The 20,303-nt window shown below is 45.6% G+C and overlaps 1 protein-coding gene across 1 annotated transcript; it reads right to left on the bottom strand.

Moving 5' to 3' along the window:
• Nucleotides 1-1,043: 1,043 nt before the first annotated feature.
• Nucleotides 1,044-19,082, bottom strand: gxylt2 (glucoside xylosyltransferase 2). Its single transcript, XM_084542420.1, has 7 exons — nucleotides 18,551-19,082; nucleotides 11,045-11,243; nucleotides 9,993-10,124; nucleotides 5,749-6,000; nucleotides 5,318-5,441; nucleotides 3,938-4,110; nucleotides 1,044-2,186 (listed from the first exon to the last, which is right to left on the bottom strand). The coding sequence occupies exons 1-7, from the start codon at nucleotides 18,871-18,873 to the stop codon at nucleotides 2,010-2,012; spliced, it is 1,380 nt and encodes a 459-aa protein (XP_084398546.1). The 5' UTR covers nucleotides 18,874-19,082; the 3' UTR covers nucleotides 1,044-2,009.
• Between the last annotated feature and the right edge of the window lie 1,221 nt (nucleotides 19,083-20,303).

Below are 20,303 nucleotides of genomic sequence, written 5' to 3'. Positions count from 1 at the left end.
GACCAGACACCCCCACCCCATAGCAATGACACTCCTTGATGGCAGCAGCCATCCCCAGCAGGATGCAGCCTGACCCCAAACTGATACTGAGGTGATCAGGAAGGTGGTCATAATGTTATGCCTGATCGGTGTGCATGTGTCCTGAGTAAAGCAACACCGGGTTAACGTCTGGCATCAAAACCAGAGTAGGCAAAGTGAACCCAATCAAACTAATTTGTTTATTCAGGAAAATTAGGCAACATTACATATCTGGGAGTAACAAAAGTAAGTGCTCCTCTAGGATTACACATTAATTTCAGATCCAAATCAAAGGCCATCTATTCAGAAGTGCTTTCAATCAGTGTAGTGAGACTCAGGTGTCATCCAAGTGCAACACTGCATCCAGAACCTCATACTCTGAGCCGGACGGGGTCGCCATCATTGATGGACCAATGAATTCTGAATTATACCAAATTGTAAAAGAAAATGTCAAGACATCTGTCCATGAGTTGAATGATATGATAACTTCCACTCATAACCACAAGCACTCAAGTCATTCTCGAAAAGAACGGTCAAAGAAGAACAAAATTAATATTTCGGAATGACTAAATCAAAGAAGTGACCTTTATGTAATAGAAATGTTGTGGAAGCACCTGAAGCAAGCAGTTAGTGTGAGGAAAACCCACCAACATCTCAGAACTGAAGCTGCTGTAGTAAACGACTGATCAGCAGTCCGGAAATGTTCAGTTCCTGGCAACTGCTGCACAAGGGGGTGTCACGGCAGATGCTGAAATCAAGGGTTCACATACGTTTGCTTCTCATATAAGAAGTACAAATGCACAAGTGCAGTGTTTCTGTTTCATTCGTTTGACTGGGTTCTAGATAGAAAATCCTGAAGGGTGCAAAAACTGTAAATGCAGCTATTGTCAGCATGTACCTAAAACATACCTGTACCCATTCTGTAGTCGACTAAAGGAATGCACCCACTTGTGTTGCTTTTACATGTTCCCATCCATGTATGAGTAACTGAAGCTGAATTAGGCTCAGTTCATTGCATCATTTTATTTCAGAAACACATGTTGACCGTACAGCCACTTTCAGTTTCCAGGTTGAATGATTTCATACATTTAGATCATTATAACACAATGACAGTGATGTTAAAAACCCATATCATCACATTATTACAAGCTAGGATACCCTCTCAACACACAGACACACACACGCGCCTACACACTCATTATCTTGTAATAGTAAACGAGGCAGACATTTATATGGCACATCATCAACTGTAGTATGTCTCTTTATTTCAATGCTAGCACTTTTGGTTTTTGATTCGGTCAGACAGTGTAGCATCTGATGTCGACATGAGTACAAAAAAAAAAAAACAACATCCAGTATTAAAATCATTCTCAAAGTGCATTTTTAACATTCGGTATGTAACATAAAAATCGGTATATTGCCAGTGGCATTCGGCGACTGCAGATCAGACCGAGAACTCTTTGTCATTCACACAGGCTCACGTTTCAAGTTGTTTGCTCGTAAAACTTTCACGATTTTAAGAGGAGTGGTTCACAAAATCTACTACTGCACAAGTGGTGAAGCTTTCCAAAGTTGCATTTCGGCGGCGGGCACTTCCCCGACGGCGAGGAGGACTGATCCAAACAATGCTTACGAGGAAAAATAAGTTGACAAAAAACATAAATGTCTTAAATGTTTCTTTCACACTTGAGATGAGCTGACACGTTCATTGTTCTTGACAAAAAAATATATATATATATATCATGCAGTCCTTTTTTTTCGCCCGTACACGACCGTGATGCAAATGAAAAGACGGCAATAAGGCAAACTTGTTCTGTGGCATCACTGAACAGCACTGTATGCTTCTCTGTATACTCTGCAGGCTTATTATCACCACGAGATCATGATGTGCATCAGATCCTTATTCCAGTAGCTGTATCAGGGCGGTCCTCAGTGCAAACGCAGAGACGCCAGTTTTGATCTGAGAGATGGCACGCAATCCACACAAGGAGTTATTTCAGTGGTCTGACGCGGCGCACAACTTTCTCCTCAAACGCCTTCTTCATTGTCTTTTCTATCTGCTTGAGGAAGACCTGAGGAATCCGACCACACAGGGTATTGACCGTGTCCAGGAACTTGGTCTGGATGGGGTAGAAGAGCGACTGGAACATGTTGTCCTCAAAGGGAAACTGCAGAGACAGAGACACATTGTCCTATGTCAGCTGACGATCCCAGAGCTATTTCATTTTGATATATATTTTTTTATTGGAACATATCACACGCTAAATGGTATTTACAAATTCCGTTAGCAGGAACGGGGTGGGGCGGGGGCGCCGTATTAATCATAAATTACGACCCGACTCGTCTTTAAGAGGCTTATCTCGGCAGAGCAGGGGGAACCGACTCCGCTGCCGGAGAAAACAAATTCTAGATTTAAAAAAAAAAAAAACTGACCCAGATTGTTTAATGCAAGCCAAGAGGATAGAAATTGCAGCACAGAATAAAGACTCATAGCTGCTCTTTTTTTAGAAGCTGAAGTACAACATTGGGAATATACTTGTGTTTTAATTTTAACTGGGCTAAGCAAGCAGTTTCCTCTTCTCCATGATCCAGAGTGAAACAGTAGTAATTCATATTGTGCTTTATGCTCGACTCTGGACTAATATGCATATCATTTTCATTGATTTCCCTATGTCAGAAAAGAGTTGATTACACGCACATTGTTGTTATATATATTGTAAGTTAATAATGTATTATTCAGTATATATACACACACACTCAAAAGTCATACACCGATCAGGCATAACATTATGACCACTAATATTGTGCCGGTCTCCCTTGTGGTGACTCATCAGAGAACGGACATGGGTCTTCTGAGGGTGTCCTGTGGTGTCTGGGAACATGATGCTGTTAGTGGGGGGTCTTTGAGGGGAGGGTCCTCTGTGGATCATCCCACAGATACTTGATCAGTTTGGGATCTAGTGAATTTGGAGGCCAGGTCAACACCTTGTGCTGTTCTTCATGTTTTTTTTAGTTGTTGCTAAAGTGTTTTTGTGTGTGTGTGTCTGTGTCAGGCTGCATCCTGCTGGGGATGGCTGCTGCCATCAAGGAGTGTCATTGCTATGGGGTGGGGGTGCCTGGTCTGGTCTAGGTGGGTGCTACATGTCTAAGTAACATCCACACCAATGAATGCCAGGTCCAAAAGTTTCCCAGCAGAACAATGAACTGTCACAAGATGGTTTAAATGTTATTCACTTCTCCTGTCAGTGGTCATAATGTGGTGGCTGATCGTGTATATTATTACGATAATGTTCAGTTTATGTTGACACTAAAGAGATCCTGTTATTTTACTGATCGCTAGTGCAAAAAATTAAATCACAGTTAAATCTCTCTCCGTTACGTCCTGAAGCTGAGATTTAGCTCCTTATAAGCGTTACAGGACTGTTGCATTATGTTTTCATTAGTGAACCAAATAAAGTGGCAAGCGAGTGTATATGTAAATACTATTAGCCGTATATCTCCTCCAGTTCAGAACCTCGAGAGCAGACGTTTCTCTGTAAAAGAGGCGGCTGTAACTAATAACGTTAACAATAACACCAGGGCCCTGGAACTGACGGGCTTTAATGGAATGCGAGTCATTACTGATGTGATTAGTTACACCTATGTAAATGACACTCAGACAAAATAAACCTCGTTCATTTCAAGGCGCCGCTTTGATCGATGGAACACAAACAGTGACATAAATACATAACACTGAAAATGCTGCTGTTTCCCATCTTAACTCAGTGAGTCAAAGGGAATTAACAGGGCAGAAGATTTACCATCCTTTCTTTTTTTAGTACACAGCTGTGGTGCAATATATTCAGTAAATGTGATTTAATAGTTTTTGTCACAGCGTGTCCACAACAGAGGGCGCTTGACATCCTACGGCGATACTCACATCACGTATGGCATCGTAGACTACTTTGAACGCTGGCTGTTTGTCGTCATGATACACCCCGCGGTTGCCATGGAGGATGGACACGCCCTCCTCCTCGGCACCTTTGCAGTTGCTCCCGTACATACAGTGGTCAGGTCTGTAGTTCCACTGGCAGGGAAAGATCAGAAGACACTCTAGGGGGTAAAAACACATAAAAGAACATGTTAGGAGCATTTCCACGCGTACAATGTGAAGGGAACTCAAGGGATTGGGACTGAACAGCTGTACCTTAAGAAAACCACTAATCAGTGAGGCTAACTGGAAAAAAAGGCTTCCGTTAGCTAGGGAGCATAAAGATTGGACTCTGGAGCAATGGGAGAAGGTCATGTGGTCCGATGAGTCCAGATTTACCCTGTTCCAGAGTGATGGGGGCATCAGGGTAAGAAGAGAGGCAGATGAAGTGATGCACCCATCATGCCTAGTGTCTGCTGTACAAGCCTGTGGGGGCAGTGCTATGATCTGGGGTTGCTGCAGTTGCTCAGGTCTAGGTTCAGCAACATTATGTGTCCAAAGAATGAGGTCAGCTGACTACCTGAATATACTGAATGACCAGGTTATTCCATCAATGGATCATATTCCAAGATGACAATGTCAGGATTCATGGGGCTCAGGTTGTGAAAGAGTGGTTCAGGGAGCATGAGACATCATTTCCACACATGGATTGGCCACCACAGAGTCCAGACCTTAACCCCATTGAGAATCTTTGGGATGTGCTGGAGAAGGCTTTGTGCAGTGGTCAGACTATCCCATCATCAATACAAGATCTTGGTGAAAAATTAATGTAACACTGGATGGAAATAAATCTGGTGACATTGCCAAAACATATCAAAACAATGCCACAGAGAATGCATGCAGGCAGTGTATATACAGGATAAAAAGTCAAAAATAACATGCAAATATTATGTTCCTTTGAAACTGAACCACGCGCTCATCTAAAGTCAAATCCAAGAGCGGCATGCAAAAAACGAAGAAAAAACAAGAGGTTGGACCGTCACTAACATGAGAGCTCAATGCTTTTACTTGTAAAACCAATGCTCTATTCAGCTCTGTTGTTGAGTAAACAAAAAAAAAAGACGATGCCAGCTCTGCCCGGCGGCCCGGAGCATTTAATACCCACATCTGGCTGCTGCAGCTGGAAACGAGTCTGCTGATGCCTGCAGCAACGGCCTCATGTGTTTACCGAGCCAGATTCCTAATGTGGACTGGTTTCTCAACAGTGAAAAATAAGGTGTAATTTACGTGAGCACGATGACAGTGAAATTGGGTGTTATGTGCGCAGACAAGTATTCCAAAATGCGTGCATAAAACATAAATAGACTATCAGAGGAGGCGTCTGTGTACCTGGGTTGTAGTGGAAGATAATGTTGAGGAGGTCCTGATCCCCCCAGGTGATGTGGTTCTTGTACTTCTGATAGAGGGGATGGAGAAGATCCTCCCATGACAGGCCAGTGGGGATCAAACTGTTCTGAAATACAGACAAAAAAAAAAAAACAGCTCAAGAGCAGCCTTGAGAAAAATAAATAAAAAATCATCAAAGGAGGAGCACATTTACATTCCGACTTCCATTTCCCAATCTGCTGCCAGTATTAAGAGCTGCTAAATTGAGTTCTGGGGGCAGAAGTGTGTGATGCTAGCGTGGTAATCAGAAGGCTTCAATCACAGCCCACTCAGAGAAACAAACCCTTCAGAAATGCAAGAGGGAAATCTCAGCCCACTTTTAGCTCTCTGCCGATCAGAGTGTGAGGAAACAGGCGCAACGCTGTGACCCTTACTTTAAAGAGTGCACTGCGGATCCTCGTGAGATTCATCAGCATGACGCCTGAGTTGACCCCCGTGGCCCCGTAGAAGGGGTGGCGCGCGAACCTGCTGTACCAGCCGATCTTGGGCACCTCGTGCTCCGGGGCCATTGCCGCCAGCTGGGTCTTGTTGAAGGACTTGAGGAGGCTCCAGATATCGTCCATGGGACGCAGGAACAGCACGTCGGTGTCCACGTAGAGCAGCGAGTCCACGTCCTTCAGGATGACCTGTGAGTAGATAGTCATCGGTATAAAGTTTACATCACGCATGCACCTAAATAAACTGAAGAACACCTCAGGGTTGTGTGCTCATTCCTCTCCTCTACGCCCATGACTGCATGCCTCTCCACCCTGCAAATAGAACGACACAAGAGTGGCGCAACGAGGTCGCCTATAGAGCTCCGGTAGCTGACGTCACCCTGCACCAGCAATCACAACGCTTCCATATTGGCAGGAAAGCACGCCTTTTGTATTACTATTCGGTTGACAACTGCAAGAAACTAACTAACTTGTCCTTGTACCAGTTATATCCAAAAATGGTCGACAGCTGTTGTGCCCCTGGATGCCAGAATAGTCGTGGGACAAGCAAAGGGGAAATGGTTTTATAGGATTCCCAAAGATCCCGCAAGAAGCAGGCATGTGAAAACAGAGCGGTGGGATCCCTCGAGAAACGGATTTGGCTCGTGTAGCGATCACTTTATATCAGGTACAGAATCCGTTTTGTTTATTTAGGATGTTTTTAACACCATGTCCAACAGATTTCTTTTCATAAAGGCAAGTTAAGCTAATGTTTAAAACGTGGATTACAAAGGGGCGTTGCTCATTCAGCACTAAACCTACTCACAATGAGAAAGATATTACTGTCATGAACCTCTTCAGACAAATTCTTCTATGTATGGTTTCCATGACTCTCCGGAGTAAGACGAAGGAAAGTTAATGAGGTAGTTATATATATCCGGATACTGCAGGTCAGGAACATTGTGCTGGCTGTTTCAACGCTTGAAAAAAGGACATATGGGGCATGATAAGGGTCCGTGATATATAATCTGTCTAGATTTGCCTTGTACTGGTCAATTTCTATCTGTTTAAAGTGCACAGTGAACTCTGACGGCCTGAAATCAGAGCTGGCGCCATTCATTTTGTGTTGCGAGTCAACAGAAGAAGTCACATGATGCCCAGAGCTCTATAGAGATGAGGTATACAGTCTTACTCGGTGTTGTGAGCTTAACAACCTCTCTCTGAACATTAATAAAACTAAAGAAATCATCACTGATTTCAGGCGACAGAGGGTGCCTAGTTTTAAATTTCTGGGGGTCAACATCTGCAAGGACCTTTAGTGGACTGTGAACTCAACTGCTACCGTTGAGAAGAAGCCTCAACAGAGACTTTACTTCCTCAGAGGACTGAGGACGGCCCATCTGCCCAGAAAACTGCAGGAGTCTGCTCGATAGAAAGCATTTTAACAAACTATATAACTGTCTGGTTTAGGAACTGTTCAGCGGCTGACAAATGCAACTCTCCAGAGGGTAATAAAAGCTGCCCGGGGCATCGTTGGTGTCCCGCTGCCACCTCTAGAGGACATTTATCAGTCCAGATGCAGCAGCAGGGCCTGTAACGTTGTAAAAGACATCACACATCCGTTCCATCAACTCCTGTTTCCCCTCTACCCATCCACTCTGCAAAATCATCTTCAGTGTCACTTCAGACTTAGCACTTTACATTTCTAATGAGTGAGTGGGCGTATGAGGCAGGAAGTGTAAGGGTTTGTGGATGTGGAACTTATATATGAGGTAGGGGAAAGTGGGTGAGGTGTGATATATGTTACCGTTTCTGTCTTTTGTGTCTTCTAAGGACAGCCATCGTAATTGTATACGGTGCATGTAATAATAAAAGCATTCTGACTCTGATTCTGCAGTGACTTTTGCAGGTATGTTTAGCTTTAAGGTTTGCAAACCAATGTGTATTCCTCGATGAATGCAAGGTGAAAGGTAAAAAGACTTCAGCTGGGATGTTTTTTTGTTCAGGCTTGTGTATCGTGCAACAGGCTGTTTGTTCAGTGTGACTGTCTCCATCAAATCTACTGAGTCTGCAGCCAATTAGATAATTAGCACACAACACACAACATATTATGCAGCTGGGGATGATGGGAGCATGATTCTTTTTTTTTTTTTTTGGCAGGTAAAACCTTCATGAACCAATGAACCTGACAAAATTAAAAATATAGACCTGGAAAAAGGAGCTTGATGCGAGAGGGGAAGTTATTACCGTCCATCCTGATGGGAACAAGAGTGTCTGCACCAAATATAATGACAACGCATCCAAAAATTTAATGAGATATTTCAGCCTGGACTGAAGCAGGCTGTCTGGCTGCCAATAAAACTGTGATGGCATCGACCTGCTGTTGGTACATGGGGCGTCAATAATTCGTCCGAGAATAAGACGTGTTGTTTGCAGACGGCTCGCTCGCCCAGACGTTGACTCATTCACAGATGAGGTCTGTTGTTCCACATTAAACCAAAAGAAACAAAATCCAGCTTTTTGAGAAAGACGTTAGATCTGCGTAGGAAGAGATCGCTGAAAACTGAAGTCGTGGAAAAAATAAACGAGTGTCGGCTTTGAACAATAAGATGAGCTGAGCTGATTAGAGCCTCCAGTATCTGCTGATGAAACGCTGCGTGAGAGAAGAATCCTAGAGAGAATATGGCTGAGATAAGATTTACTCCTTACTGCCACCAGTGTTGAGGACTTTTTAGCATTTATACTTTGAATTAGACAACTAAAATAACTGCAGTGTACACCGATCAGCCACAACATTATGACCACTGACAGGAGAAGTACATCACATTGACCATCTTGTGACAGTTCAATGTTCTGCTGGGAAACTTTTAGACCTGGCATTCATTGGTGTGGATGTTACTTAGACATGTAGCACCCACCTAGACCAGACCAGGCACCCCCACCCCATAGCAATGACACTCCTTGATGGCAGCAGCCATCCCCAGCAGGATGCAGCTACAAAAACACTTTAGGAACAACTAAAAAAAAACATGAAGAACAGCACAAGGTGTTGACCTGGCCTCCAAATTCACTAGATCCCAAACTGATCAAGTATCTGTGGGATGATCCACAGAGGCCAGACACCACGGGACACCCTCAGAAGGTCCATGTCCATTTTCTGATGAGTCACCACAAGGGATACCTGCACAATATTAGGCAGTACACATGGATGAATACATGAGAATATCACAAGTTGCACAAATGTTATGATTGCTGTTTGCTAGTTGAGTCGAAGCACGTCGCAACCAACAAACCAAATCTGAATGAAGCTCAGCTCCTCAAATTCAGTTTGAAGTACGGCTGAGAGGACAATCGAATAATCAAGTACATCAGAAAGGGTCATACAGAAATTAGAAAACACATATATATACTTTTTTTATGCAATTGAAAAAGCCATCAGATTTGGATTCACTGATAACATCATGTCTGACACCGTTACGTCCGCTTGGGCAGACGTCAGCTTGCGTTAGCAGACTGGTCGGAAGCTTCATAGCTCAAAATCCTGCAGGCAACAACTCAAGAGATTTTCACGTGAAAAACTCGACATCTTTTACGTACCAAAAGTTCAACTGAAAGCCAGTCTAACAGTTTTAGCGCAAAGAGAGCGCAACCAGCACATTTAGGAGAATAAATGAATTGAGATTTCTGCAGCATTGTCTGCATCGTTTATTACGTAATGAATCAAGAGGTACCGATACATAATTCAGTCTGCTGGAGAGGCAACAGCAAGGTGCTCAGCAGGTGCTCCTAATAAAGTGAATACTGAATGTCTATCGACTACGCTGCAGTGAGAGAACAACACCTATGGATCTGTCTGAGCTGCAATATGTCCATTACATCGTAAGCAGGCCGGCTGCTATTTCAACAAGCACAGGCAGAAATGGGAAATCAATAGCCAGGCACAAGCTTCACTTGATGAAATTACCAGATTCAGTCTCGGGAGACTGTTTATTTGTTAAGTAAACGCCGCAGAACCAGCGTGAAATCATCAATAATAAGTAAGTGCAAGTATTTAATTATAATAACGCACACTGGAATGAAATTAAACGGGTGGAAAAATGTGTCGAAATGAAATAGATTTTTTTTTTTCCTCAACAAGAAATAAAGGTTAATGGCATTAAGCGTGGTGAGGATGGGAGGTGAGACAAGCGGCGCAGCCTTACGGGGAGGAAGAGCCTCTGAGCGGCGCAGGGCTTGAAGAGCTTCTTCCACTCGTCTGCGTCGCCCACGGAGAAGGAGATGGGGTAGACGGCGTACTGGAACTTGGCCGAGACGGAGCGGGGCCACCGGTTGAGCTGGAAGCAAAGCAACACGTCAGCGGCAGCAGCGTTACACAGAGGAAGCGTCTGATTCAGAGGTTTGTGCAAAGAAGAGCGTGTGAGAAAGAGTCAGGACAAACAGCAATTATAGTGAAAGCTAATCTCCCTCTTTCCCTTCCCACAGACTTATCAGCTCACGGAGGCCGCTTAGAAACGGCGACGTCATGTGGAACACACATGCCGCTGCCAGCTGTTGTTTTACTAAAAAGCTTTAGTCCAAACAAGGGAAGGCGTCGTCTTAAAGTGTGCAGAGCGCCGCTCAGGCTCGAGTTATCTGGCCTGTGGGGGGGGTTGAATCTCTCCGCAATCACCCGGTTTAACAGATAGGGCCCCGAAAAGCTCGAGAAAAGCCTCGGGGACGGAGTCGAGACGTCTCAACCGTGTCTCCCAGCGCGGCCGTAAGCTGCCCGAACCTGCGCTACATCGCCGAGGCTTTGACTAACACGGCTCCCCGTCTTTCACGAGGGAATTTCCAACACGTGGCATTGATTCAGCGCCAAGATCACAGAGTTTAAGTTACTTTATGCGACGCCCGTGGTCTATTAATTGGAGGGATGTTAATAGACTGCTGGTTACGGCAATGTCAGTGGAACTAATCAAATTCACACTAGGTGACTCTGTAAAGGTGACTTTGAAGTGACGCGCAGTGTTGAAAGAAAAAGCCAGGCGCCTTGGTGATATATTACGCCGCAGCCTTGAGATAAAAGGGTTGTACCGGTGAGAGTTGGAGAGAGCTGAGGCCGCTCGGATCTTGATGGCATCTAACTGCATAGAGAGGAGGCGTTTAACATGTGCCGCACACTGTGTTCACGCAGGAGATAAAAGCAGGAGGCCCCTTTATTTAAGCGAATAAATCTGCGGCGCGCTGTAAATCTCCTGCACCGAACGAGCCTTACCCTTTCTTCAAACTGCAGGGCCAAGGGGTCCTCGGCAAAAATGTGAAACTTGATCTTCTTCAGGCTGAACAGGAGGGCCGATTTGATCATGGTGAGGGTCTCGTCCAGACGGCTCCCGCAGGCGACCACGGCCAAGTGCATGACCTCCTCGGCCCGGGCGCGCTTGGCCACGGGGCGGGCCACGTTACTTCGAGGTTTGCTAGGAAAGACAGCGAAACAGAAGGACAAAGATGAAGCGCTTGTACAAAAAAAACTCCTAAACAGAGTCTGGTTCTTCTTTTCTTTGCAGAGAAGTGTAACAATAGGGAACACAGAGATAAAAACCGGCCCTGCTATTCCAACAAATGATGTGCAGGATGTGCAATTTTCTGCACCCAGCAGTCTCTTCAGAACTAAATGGGCCAAGGCCACGTGTGAGAGGGGGGAGACGGGGGGGGGGGGGTTCGGGTGTGCTGACAATCACAAACCTTGTTTCCCTCACTCGTCGCTTGTAAATTGGCCTGTGTGCTGCAGAGCTTGTGATGAGCAATTTGTACTCAACAGATGGACGACGGCGCGCTCGAGTCAAAACACGCATACAAAATGAAATTAGCGAAACAGACGCCGTAATTTGAATCTCCCATGTGAGGCTTGACCAATATGGACTCGTGAAAAGTTGAAACACACATTTAAGCCAACGCAACCCTGATAGTGTTTTATACACCTACACACAGGAACGGATTTTAGAAAAATGCACAAATTACAGTGAAATCCAGCACTTCTCCTGATACAGTGCTCAGTTTAATGACATGGTAGGGAAGCCTATAAGCCTACACCGATCAGGCATAACATTATGACCACCTTCCTACTATTGTGAAGGTCTCCCTTCAGAGGATGGACATGGGTCTTCTGAGGGTGTCCTGTGGTGTCTGCAACAGAATATTGTTAGTGAGGGGGGCTCTTAGGCGAGGGGCCTCTGTGGATCATCCCACAGATACTTGATCAGTTTGGGATCTAGTGAATTTGGAGGCCAGGTCAACACCTTGTGCTGTTCTTCATGTTTTGTTTTTTTTTGTTGTTCCTAAAGTGTTTTTGTGTGTGTGTCTGTGTCAGGCTGCATCCTGCTGGGGATGTCTGCTGCCATCAAGGAGTGTCATTGCTTTGGGGTGGGGGTGCCTGGTCTGGTCTAGGTGGGTGCTACATGTCTAAGTAACATCCACACCAATGAATGCCAGGTCCAGAAGTTTCCCAGCAGAACACTGAACTGTCGCAAGATGTTGTTCACTTCTCCTGACAGTCGTCATAATGTTGTGGCTGATCGGTGTATGCATCCTTGAAAATCTCCAAGTCTTAACAGAATCTCTGCACACACATCCAAACGATGCGATTGGGCCGGCAGATGTTCCCTACGACGGCCTCCAGTCCAGCCACAAAAAACACACCTCCAGTGCAAAATCCTGCAGGTCAGTCACGTGATAAACCTAAAATAATGACATATGTGTTAAAATTTTAACGGACTGCTCACAGTCTGTTTGTGGTTGGTCATTTACAGCCAACAGCTTATGGGGCTAGCGGCTACGAAACTGTCTAATAGATTGGCCACTCCATTTATGATCACAAAAAAAGACCCAGGTATCCCTGGAGCTTTTCACAAAACGTCTTCAAGTCCAGCAGCCCTTATATTCCAGCTTCGTTTTTTTTGGAAATATCACGACTGGGATGACTGAGAATCTTCACAGACAGGTATACAATAAGTAATATTATGAAGATAAGGAATGCATATAGCTGAATTAAAATATCTCCTTCAAATCATGTATTTTTTGTGCTACCATTGCACTAAAATGCTCCATCACACCAAAGCTCCCCCGGCCTAGTTTCCAATCATCTCATTGGGGCATCAAAATGCAATGCAACACAATTTAACATTTGCACAAGTATTCAGCGAATTATCTGACATTAGCCAACATAAAGCTATACAACACAAAGACCTAAACGTACTGCACTGTGCAAGAATTTAGGTTTCCAGTTGGCAGCCACCGAACAGAACGCTAATCGACAACACTGAATATTCAACAAGGCCAAAATGTGCAGAATACCGATACCGTACAACTAAATATCTGTCTTCCACCAAATGCATCCAGTCTCCGCGAGCTCTCGTCCTCACCTGTCAGCTCATCACTCTTGAACAGAAATGTCACTTCATGAATATGTCAGAGGCCCAGAAGGAAAAAAAAATCTATTTGGGCTTTATGGGAATGAAGACAATAGGAAACAAGAAAACAGCAGACAACCCTCTTGTCAAGCAGTCAAGGATTTTCTCTCGGAGACGTGAATCTGCAGCTTTATATGCTGTTCGACAATACCTCTGCACGCTACCACACGCACGCTATACCAGTTCTTTTCTTCTGCAGCGCTGAGATTTCCCACTGGACTTTGTTGTTCCATGCTCAAAGGCAAGGAGGTCCTTTATCTGATGTAAAAACAAGAAATGTTGCTCTGTCTGCAGAGCTTCTACTACTACGGCTGCTGCTGCTGTTGTTGTGTTAAAACACACTCAGCCGTGTGGAGTATCTCCCACTATCTTAGAGAAACATTTGTACAATGAGGCAGCCTGAAGCTAAGGCCGACCCCGCCTCCCTGTCCTCCACACACACAGTGCATACAAGTGTGCATGGAAGAACAAAGAGCCTTTTGTTCCACTTTTGTTTAATTGTGCAGTATTTTTGATATTTTTTGCACGAGGATGAGGACAGAGGGTGGAAGGCAAACGTTTTTTTGCAGTTCGAAAAGACCGGGATTTCCTCTGTGTCTGGAGGAAGCAACGAGTCTACGAGCGAAACGGATGGGAAGAGTGAAATCTGACAGGTGGGTTGCAGGGCAGTCTCCAAGCGTGACACTTCGTTTTCCGCATGGCTGAGGGACAACGATGAACCGCAGATTGGGATGGACGACAAGGTGCCGAGAAATCTGTCTGCCACGCTTCAAAGGCCGACGCTCCGTCAAGGCTGCTGAGCGCGCATTCCTGTTTTTCCAGAAGAAAAAACGTAATCCCTATCTCCTACAAGAGGGCAATTACGTCGCACTTAGTCGTGCAAAACGTAAATAAAACGCCTTCTGCATAAAATAAGAAACAAGATTAAAAAAAAAGTGTCTGTGTTGCATAAAGCACGGGCTGCACGCATGTGTCATGGCGCTGTTCCCCACATCTGGAAGCAGTCAGAAGGCAGGGAAGAGGTACAAAAGGACTGAATTCATTACTGGCTGCATAGGGAGCAGAGAAGGAGCCCTGTGCCTGAAAAGCACCACGGCCAACACTTTCAAACGGTGTAAGTAGAGAAAGAAAAAGCAGCACCTTTAACGATTACGCCAAAGAAAAATGTACACATTCAGAGGGAAGAAGAGCCAGGGTAGAAACTACACCAAAGGACACCCTGAAGACATTTAGACGAATCAAAATGCATCTGGGTCTCTCACTGGACCTGCATCAAACACGTTCACTTTGGTTTGAAGCGGTCGGCATCAAAGCCACGAAACTGGAAACGTCCACGCCGATGATGAGGATGATGATGAGTGGCGGAAACGGAGTTCCAGCGACTGACCCTAACCCTAACCCTTCGCAGCCCGTTCAACGAGTTACGAGACACGAATCAAAGCAGAGGAAGCTCTGACGCTTTCTGAACAGTTGCTGCTGCAGCCTCGGCCCGATGAGTCAAACTACAGATGCAGTCAATCTGGCTTCGTTTCTCTCACCCTCCTGGGTTGAAATCCAGTTCTTTGTTTGCCCAGAATGTGCTGACTAAACATGACTGCACATTTTAAAAGAATGCAACGTTTAGATGTGTATCAAAAGATCACAGAGAGTCATTCAATAAGGTCAAATAAATACGGCTGCATTAGTTTAAACCTAAACTCATAAACACAGATTCCATCGCTGAAGCTTAACCACTGGGAACAGTTGTAGTGTGTTAGCTACACGTCAAAAACAGCCACAGGACATTTCGTCAGTGAGCTGGTAATTATAGGGCACTGATCCATACATCAGTTTATTGCTCCTGTTTCTGAAAACAACCACAAAACTCAAATAAAAACATGAACGTCACCAGCGCCAATAACGTTAGTGCCCATTGGCTGCATGGAAATATGTAAGAACCCTTCACAACATGACTCACAGGATTAGTGAAGAGCAGTTTTCGAAGAGCAACGTGGCGGCACTGGCCGTCGCCATCTTGCTTCCTCCACTTCCTGCTTCACTTTCAACAATGGCGACTCAGACTTTCGCCAAAGACGAGTCGTACAAATGCTTGTATCGCCGAACCTCCTCAGTTAACCTTTCCTTGATGTGTTCCATCTTTATTGATCCAAAACAATCAATTCCAAAATTGTGGAGATGGAGAAGCAGCCAGAAATACTGAAGAGGAAATGCGCTACCACCAAGCGGACCAATCACAGCTCTTGCATAGTTGCATTTCTGGGGGAAGTGAACATCAGGCTACAGCGTTAGGGTCTGCATAGGCTCAAGACCCAAGGTATAACCCGCGCCTAACTCACCCACTTATGGTCTCCAGATCCGATCTCAGTTTGCAAATAAACCCCGACAAAATCTGGGAGTAGAATATTTTAACAGTTTATGTCTCTAATGGATCGCTACCGCTGCTCCAGAACCGACAACAGCTCTTTTTCATGTGTGTGCGTCGTGACTTTGGCTTCACACGTTCAGTTATTATTTTTTGATCTCCACCCTGACGTTAGTTAGACCTGCACAAAACTCAGATTACAACTCCAACCCTGGAAGTTTCCATACGCACCGTAATCTCTGGTAATAAAGGGAAATAAAGACATCTGTGATTGAGGACGAAACTTCGACTCACATTCAACCTCATCTCAACTCATCTCAAACGGCCAGTTGCAGAAGAGCAGTTTTCGGTACCTCTTTGTTGGTTTCAACTTTACAAGCTGTGAAAAAGCTAGCAGGTGATTGCCCATTTGCTAGTTTCAGGAACATCAGTGAGTGCATTTGACCCTAGTCTCGGCTGTGTCCCCCAAACCATTGCCATTAACTGGAGTTTTCACTCACTTCTGCAGGTTTAATCTCTCTCCTCCCAGCTAATCCCAGCTCTCAAGAACTTCTCTCTTGCAGACGACTGCCACTGTTGGCTGCAGTCCTTATTTTTAGAGAATCACACAACGACGTGCAAACAGAGAAAATCCAAATGCAAAGCCAATGTCTGGCTCTTTTAATGTGATACGCATCCTAGCATCGATCATAGCTGATTACATTTCAAACTGTTCAGTCAATGCTACAGTCAGTAAACGTTAGGAGAGGCTTATTGTTGTCCTTCCTGGAAAACGTTTTCCTGGAAAACGATTTATCACTTTCTAAGCTTTGCCTTTCAACTCCTGGCGGATATTTACCCAACTCTGTCTATCTTTCTGCCTCAGCACCCTAAATGACTCATACACCAGTAATTTAAAAGTGAGTTAGCCAAACTAACAGACAGACATAACTCCCCCTGACGAGGCTCACAGGAGCAACCCTCTCCAAACAGGCTACGCAGGCGAGCAGGGAGGTTTCAGACCACTCCCGAGCAGAGTGTGCTCAGTCATGCGAGATGACATTTTTATAGCTATGCATAACGCCGCCGCGAGAAAAGTGACTTCTTTGCTGCTTAGCTATATTCAAAGTGACAGGTCAGGGGATTTGTTTCAACACAAACTATCAACATCGATCTAATCCTGCAGATGCAGGCTGTAATGCAATATCACCAAGCAGACAGGTGGGTTACATCTGTATTATGTACTTCTAGAACACGCAATACTGACGGTAATGGAGAGATCAGAGTGAAGTTACAGGTAAAACTCTTGCTTGCACGTTTGGGGCTGCAACCAACAGTTATTTGAACAATCAACTCATTCAGAACTTCCTAAAGCCTGTGCCACGTCTCCTGATTTGAGACAAAGCCTTGGCGGTAACGCTGCGTCGCAGCGTCTCGGCGGGGGTCAGCCGAAGCTCGTCCTCCTCTATTTTGGGCCTACGGGAAGTGGTGTGATGTGTCAAGAGGAAATGATATGATTTGGGACAACAGGGATGTTTGTCTATGAGGCAAAACGTACAGGAAATCCGTCCAACGCTCAGATTTACACACAAATGGAGCGTAAAGCGGCAGATGAAACGCAGACCTGCGTCGCGTTACACGAGTAGGAATAAAAGAAGTGACGAGTCCAGCTCTATAATTCATCACCCCAGCATTAGATATTGACTACTTTGCAGGGTTTCTATTTGAAAACTACACCCTATTGTTCAGAATCCCCTGGTCTGATGCTCTCGGCTTGTGCAATTAAAAGAAAGTTTCTCGTAGAGGCTTTGGCAAGACGCCCAGTGTGCTTCCACTAATCGCAGCAGTCAGTCTTGAGCGTTTTCCAACCTGTTAGTGTTTTTTTTTTTCTTTTCTCAAGCGGCCACCGGTGACCTCTTCCACCCCATCTCCCTTATCAGTGCTGAGCACACATGGAGGAGCGCGGTTTCTGCGAGGACGCAAAGGTCCTTTCTCAACGCCTTGATGGCTTTTATCTACCGAACAGTGTCCCCAGCCTCCAGCCCCGGCTGCGGAGTGGAATATATATTACCGCCTCCAGGCAGTGTGGGTATCTCCACAACCACACCGTGGCCACTGCTGTGGCACAGCGCTGGCACTCAGAGCAGGAGTGGAAAAAAAAAACGAGGCCTGAAATTAGAAGCCGAAATCTGGAGGATGTAATAAAACGCTTCCATCCTTGAACGGAAATAGCAGCAACCGACAAATTCTGGCTCTTGCCTGAATCTGAGAGCCTTGATGGTTCACGTGAACGGATCATCTTGCAGGCGTGCAGCTCCTCTGTGATGAATATCACACCTTACAGGCTTTTTCACGCCCACGCAGATGCTTTTGGGGGGAATTTGACAAGAGAACGCTCGACAGGATGGGTTTCCGTTTCGTGCGATGTCCATGCTAGAATGAAACACTTTAAACCTGCAACCTAGAGCACTCTGTGCACACACGCATCCGATATTAATTGCATTTTGAAGGTGACCTTTACTCCTTTTAAACCCGGCGAAGGGTTAAGAGGATGGCCTACTTTATGTCAGAGAAAGGGGTCAAGATGTAGAGGTCAGGTAATGATTTACCACCCTGGTGTTATCCTCTCTGCCAACACTGCCAACATTTCCACCTAATCACATTAGTCATGCTCTCTAGTCACATGTCAGCCAGATATTTGCGCAGTAAAACAGCGTGATTCACGCAGGCCAACACATGAGAGGAAAAACATTAAAGGAAAAAATAATAAAACGCAGCCAAGCAGATCCCCCATGTGCGCGTTGACAGATGAGGTTATTGTGAAAGCCCTGCGTCCTTGGGCACACAATACAGACACTTGGATGGATGATAAAACCCCTGACGCACGCACTCTTTAACTTCTCAGCGACAGGAGAGATGATCAGATCAGAAGTAAAAAGGAGCCACAGTGGAGACGGAAACTAACTCCCCTCACCTCTTTGCATTCACGCCGGCCCCTCTATTAATCGCTCTCCCCTCTTGTCCCCTCCTGAGGGGCTCTCCGACTCTGGCGGACTGCTTCCTCGCAAACTTTGCCACAGCATCGCGTCGGAGCTCGGAGGGAAACTGCGAGGAGTTACTGTCCTCCTCCTGCTCCTCCTCCTCCTGCTTCTGCTCCTGCTCCTGCTTCTGCTTCTGCTGCTTCTCTCCAACTTCTCTCAACGGCGGATCGTCCGCGGCGTTGCCCCCCAAAAAGTACAAAAGTAGGAAAACTCCGAAGCACACGGCGATCACAACTACTTTGCAGTGGATGCGCATGGTGAGAGCGACTTGTTGCGGGTGGCAGAGGCGGTCGGGGCTCCGCTCATGTCTGCGGCGGAGGGAGAGGAGTCCGAGTTGACATTTTGTCGCCGCTCCCTGCTCGCATTTTTCTGCAGATGATGATGGAGAGCGGAGAGCTGCTTCTCATCGTCCATGGAGGATTACACCGCGGAGGAGTGGCTTCCTGGGCCTTACCGTAATGACGCTAGTATTACCGCAACGTCACATTATTGTGGTTATACAGTTAAGAGGGAAGTAGTGATTTCAAAAGCGCAAAGTTTCCCAGCAGAACACTGAAATGTCACAATATGGCCAATGATCGATGTATATCCAAAAACAAAAGAATCCGGACTTGTTGAGTTGTCTTGAGCTTCTTCAGATCTAAATGAGAGTTTGGGCTTTTTATTAGGAACATCTATGGGTGAGGCCCACTTCAAAACCTAATTCTCACATTTTAAAAGGTGTATTTGGCTGGATTGAGTGGTACTCATGACCCATACTTGCCCACAATTCACTTTAGTTTTATTTAAATGACATCAATAACAATACAAATTGTCTCAAGACGTTTTACGAAACCCTGGCCTTGAAATCCGGGCTGAACCCCCCCCAGCGCAAGCACAAAGGCGACGGTGGCAAGGAAAAACCTGGACCAGAACCAGAACCAGCTCGCATGGAGGAACCCATCTTCTTGAGGCTGCCTGGGTGGAGACAAAAGAGAGAGGATAGGTAGGTTGATGAAACCAGGACTACAAATGAGTAGTATCAAGCTCCACAGGTCAGAGACACGCACAAGAATTAGGGATGAGGATGGAAGGGAAGGGGATAGGGAGATGGAGAGAGGGACACACACCTATTAACATGCTATATAATAGTAGCACACAAATGCATGAGTAGAAATAGAGAAGAAATATGAGGGTAGGAGCTTGTTGCATCATCCCCCAGCAGCCTAGGCCTATAGCAACATAACTAAGGGATGGTTCAGTCCAGCCCTAACTCAAACTGGGAGCTGGTTCCACAGGAGAGGAGCCTGATAGCTGAAGGCTCTACCTCCCATTCTACTTTTTGAAACTCTAGGAACCACAAGTAGATAGATAGATCTTCTACGACCTCCTCAACCTGTCCATGGAGCAGGACAGAGACAGCAGCCTGTCACTGAACAAGCTTCTCTGCCTGACTATGGTGTCATGTAGATGGTGGTGGACATTGTTAACGATGGACCGGCAGAAACACTGCAGGCAGATAGAACACAGCTCAGCCTCCTTGGCCTTGGCGAGCGTTAGAGGCCATGAACACTGTGAACTGGCGGGCTGCCAGCAGGGATCAGAGGTGTTGAATGATGAGGTAAAGGGTGAGGAGCTCTAGTTCAAAGTTGCTTTGCTTCCATTCCCTGCACGGGGCACAATTGTTGGCTAAAGAAAGCAAGCTTG

This window comes from Chelon labrosus, assembly GCF_963514085.1.
Source record: "Chelon labrosus genome assembly, chromosome: 4".
Lineage (NCBI taxonomy): Eukaryota > Metazoa > Chordata > Actinopteri > Mugiliformes > Mugilidae > Chelon > Chelon labrosus.
The sequence above is the reverse complement of the archived record's forward strand: the minus strand, read 5'-3'. Positions and strand labels throughout refer to the sequence as shown.

What these genes read in the sequence shown, in the direction of transcription:
- gxylt2 (XM_084542420.1), bottom strand. Translation starts at nt 18,873, where the DNA reads ATGCGCATCCACTGCAAAGTAGTTGTGATCGCCGTGTGCTTCGGAGTT. An exon ending in GCCGGCGTGAATGCAAAGAG is followed by an intron (nt 11,244 to 18,550) that starts GTGAGGGGAGTT and finishes TGTCTTTCCTAG; the next exon opens with CAAACCTCGAAGTAACGTGG. An exon ending in TATCTTCCACTACAACCCAG is followed by an intron (nt 4,111 to 5,317) that starts GTACACAGACGC and finishes TTTACCCCCTAG; the next exon opens with AGTGTCTTCTGATCTTTCCC.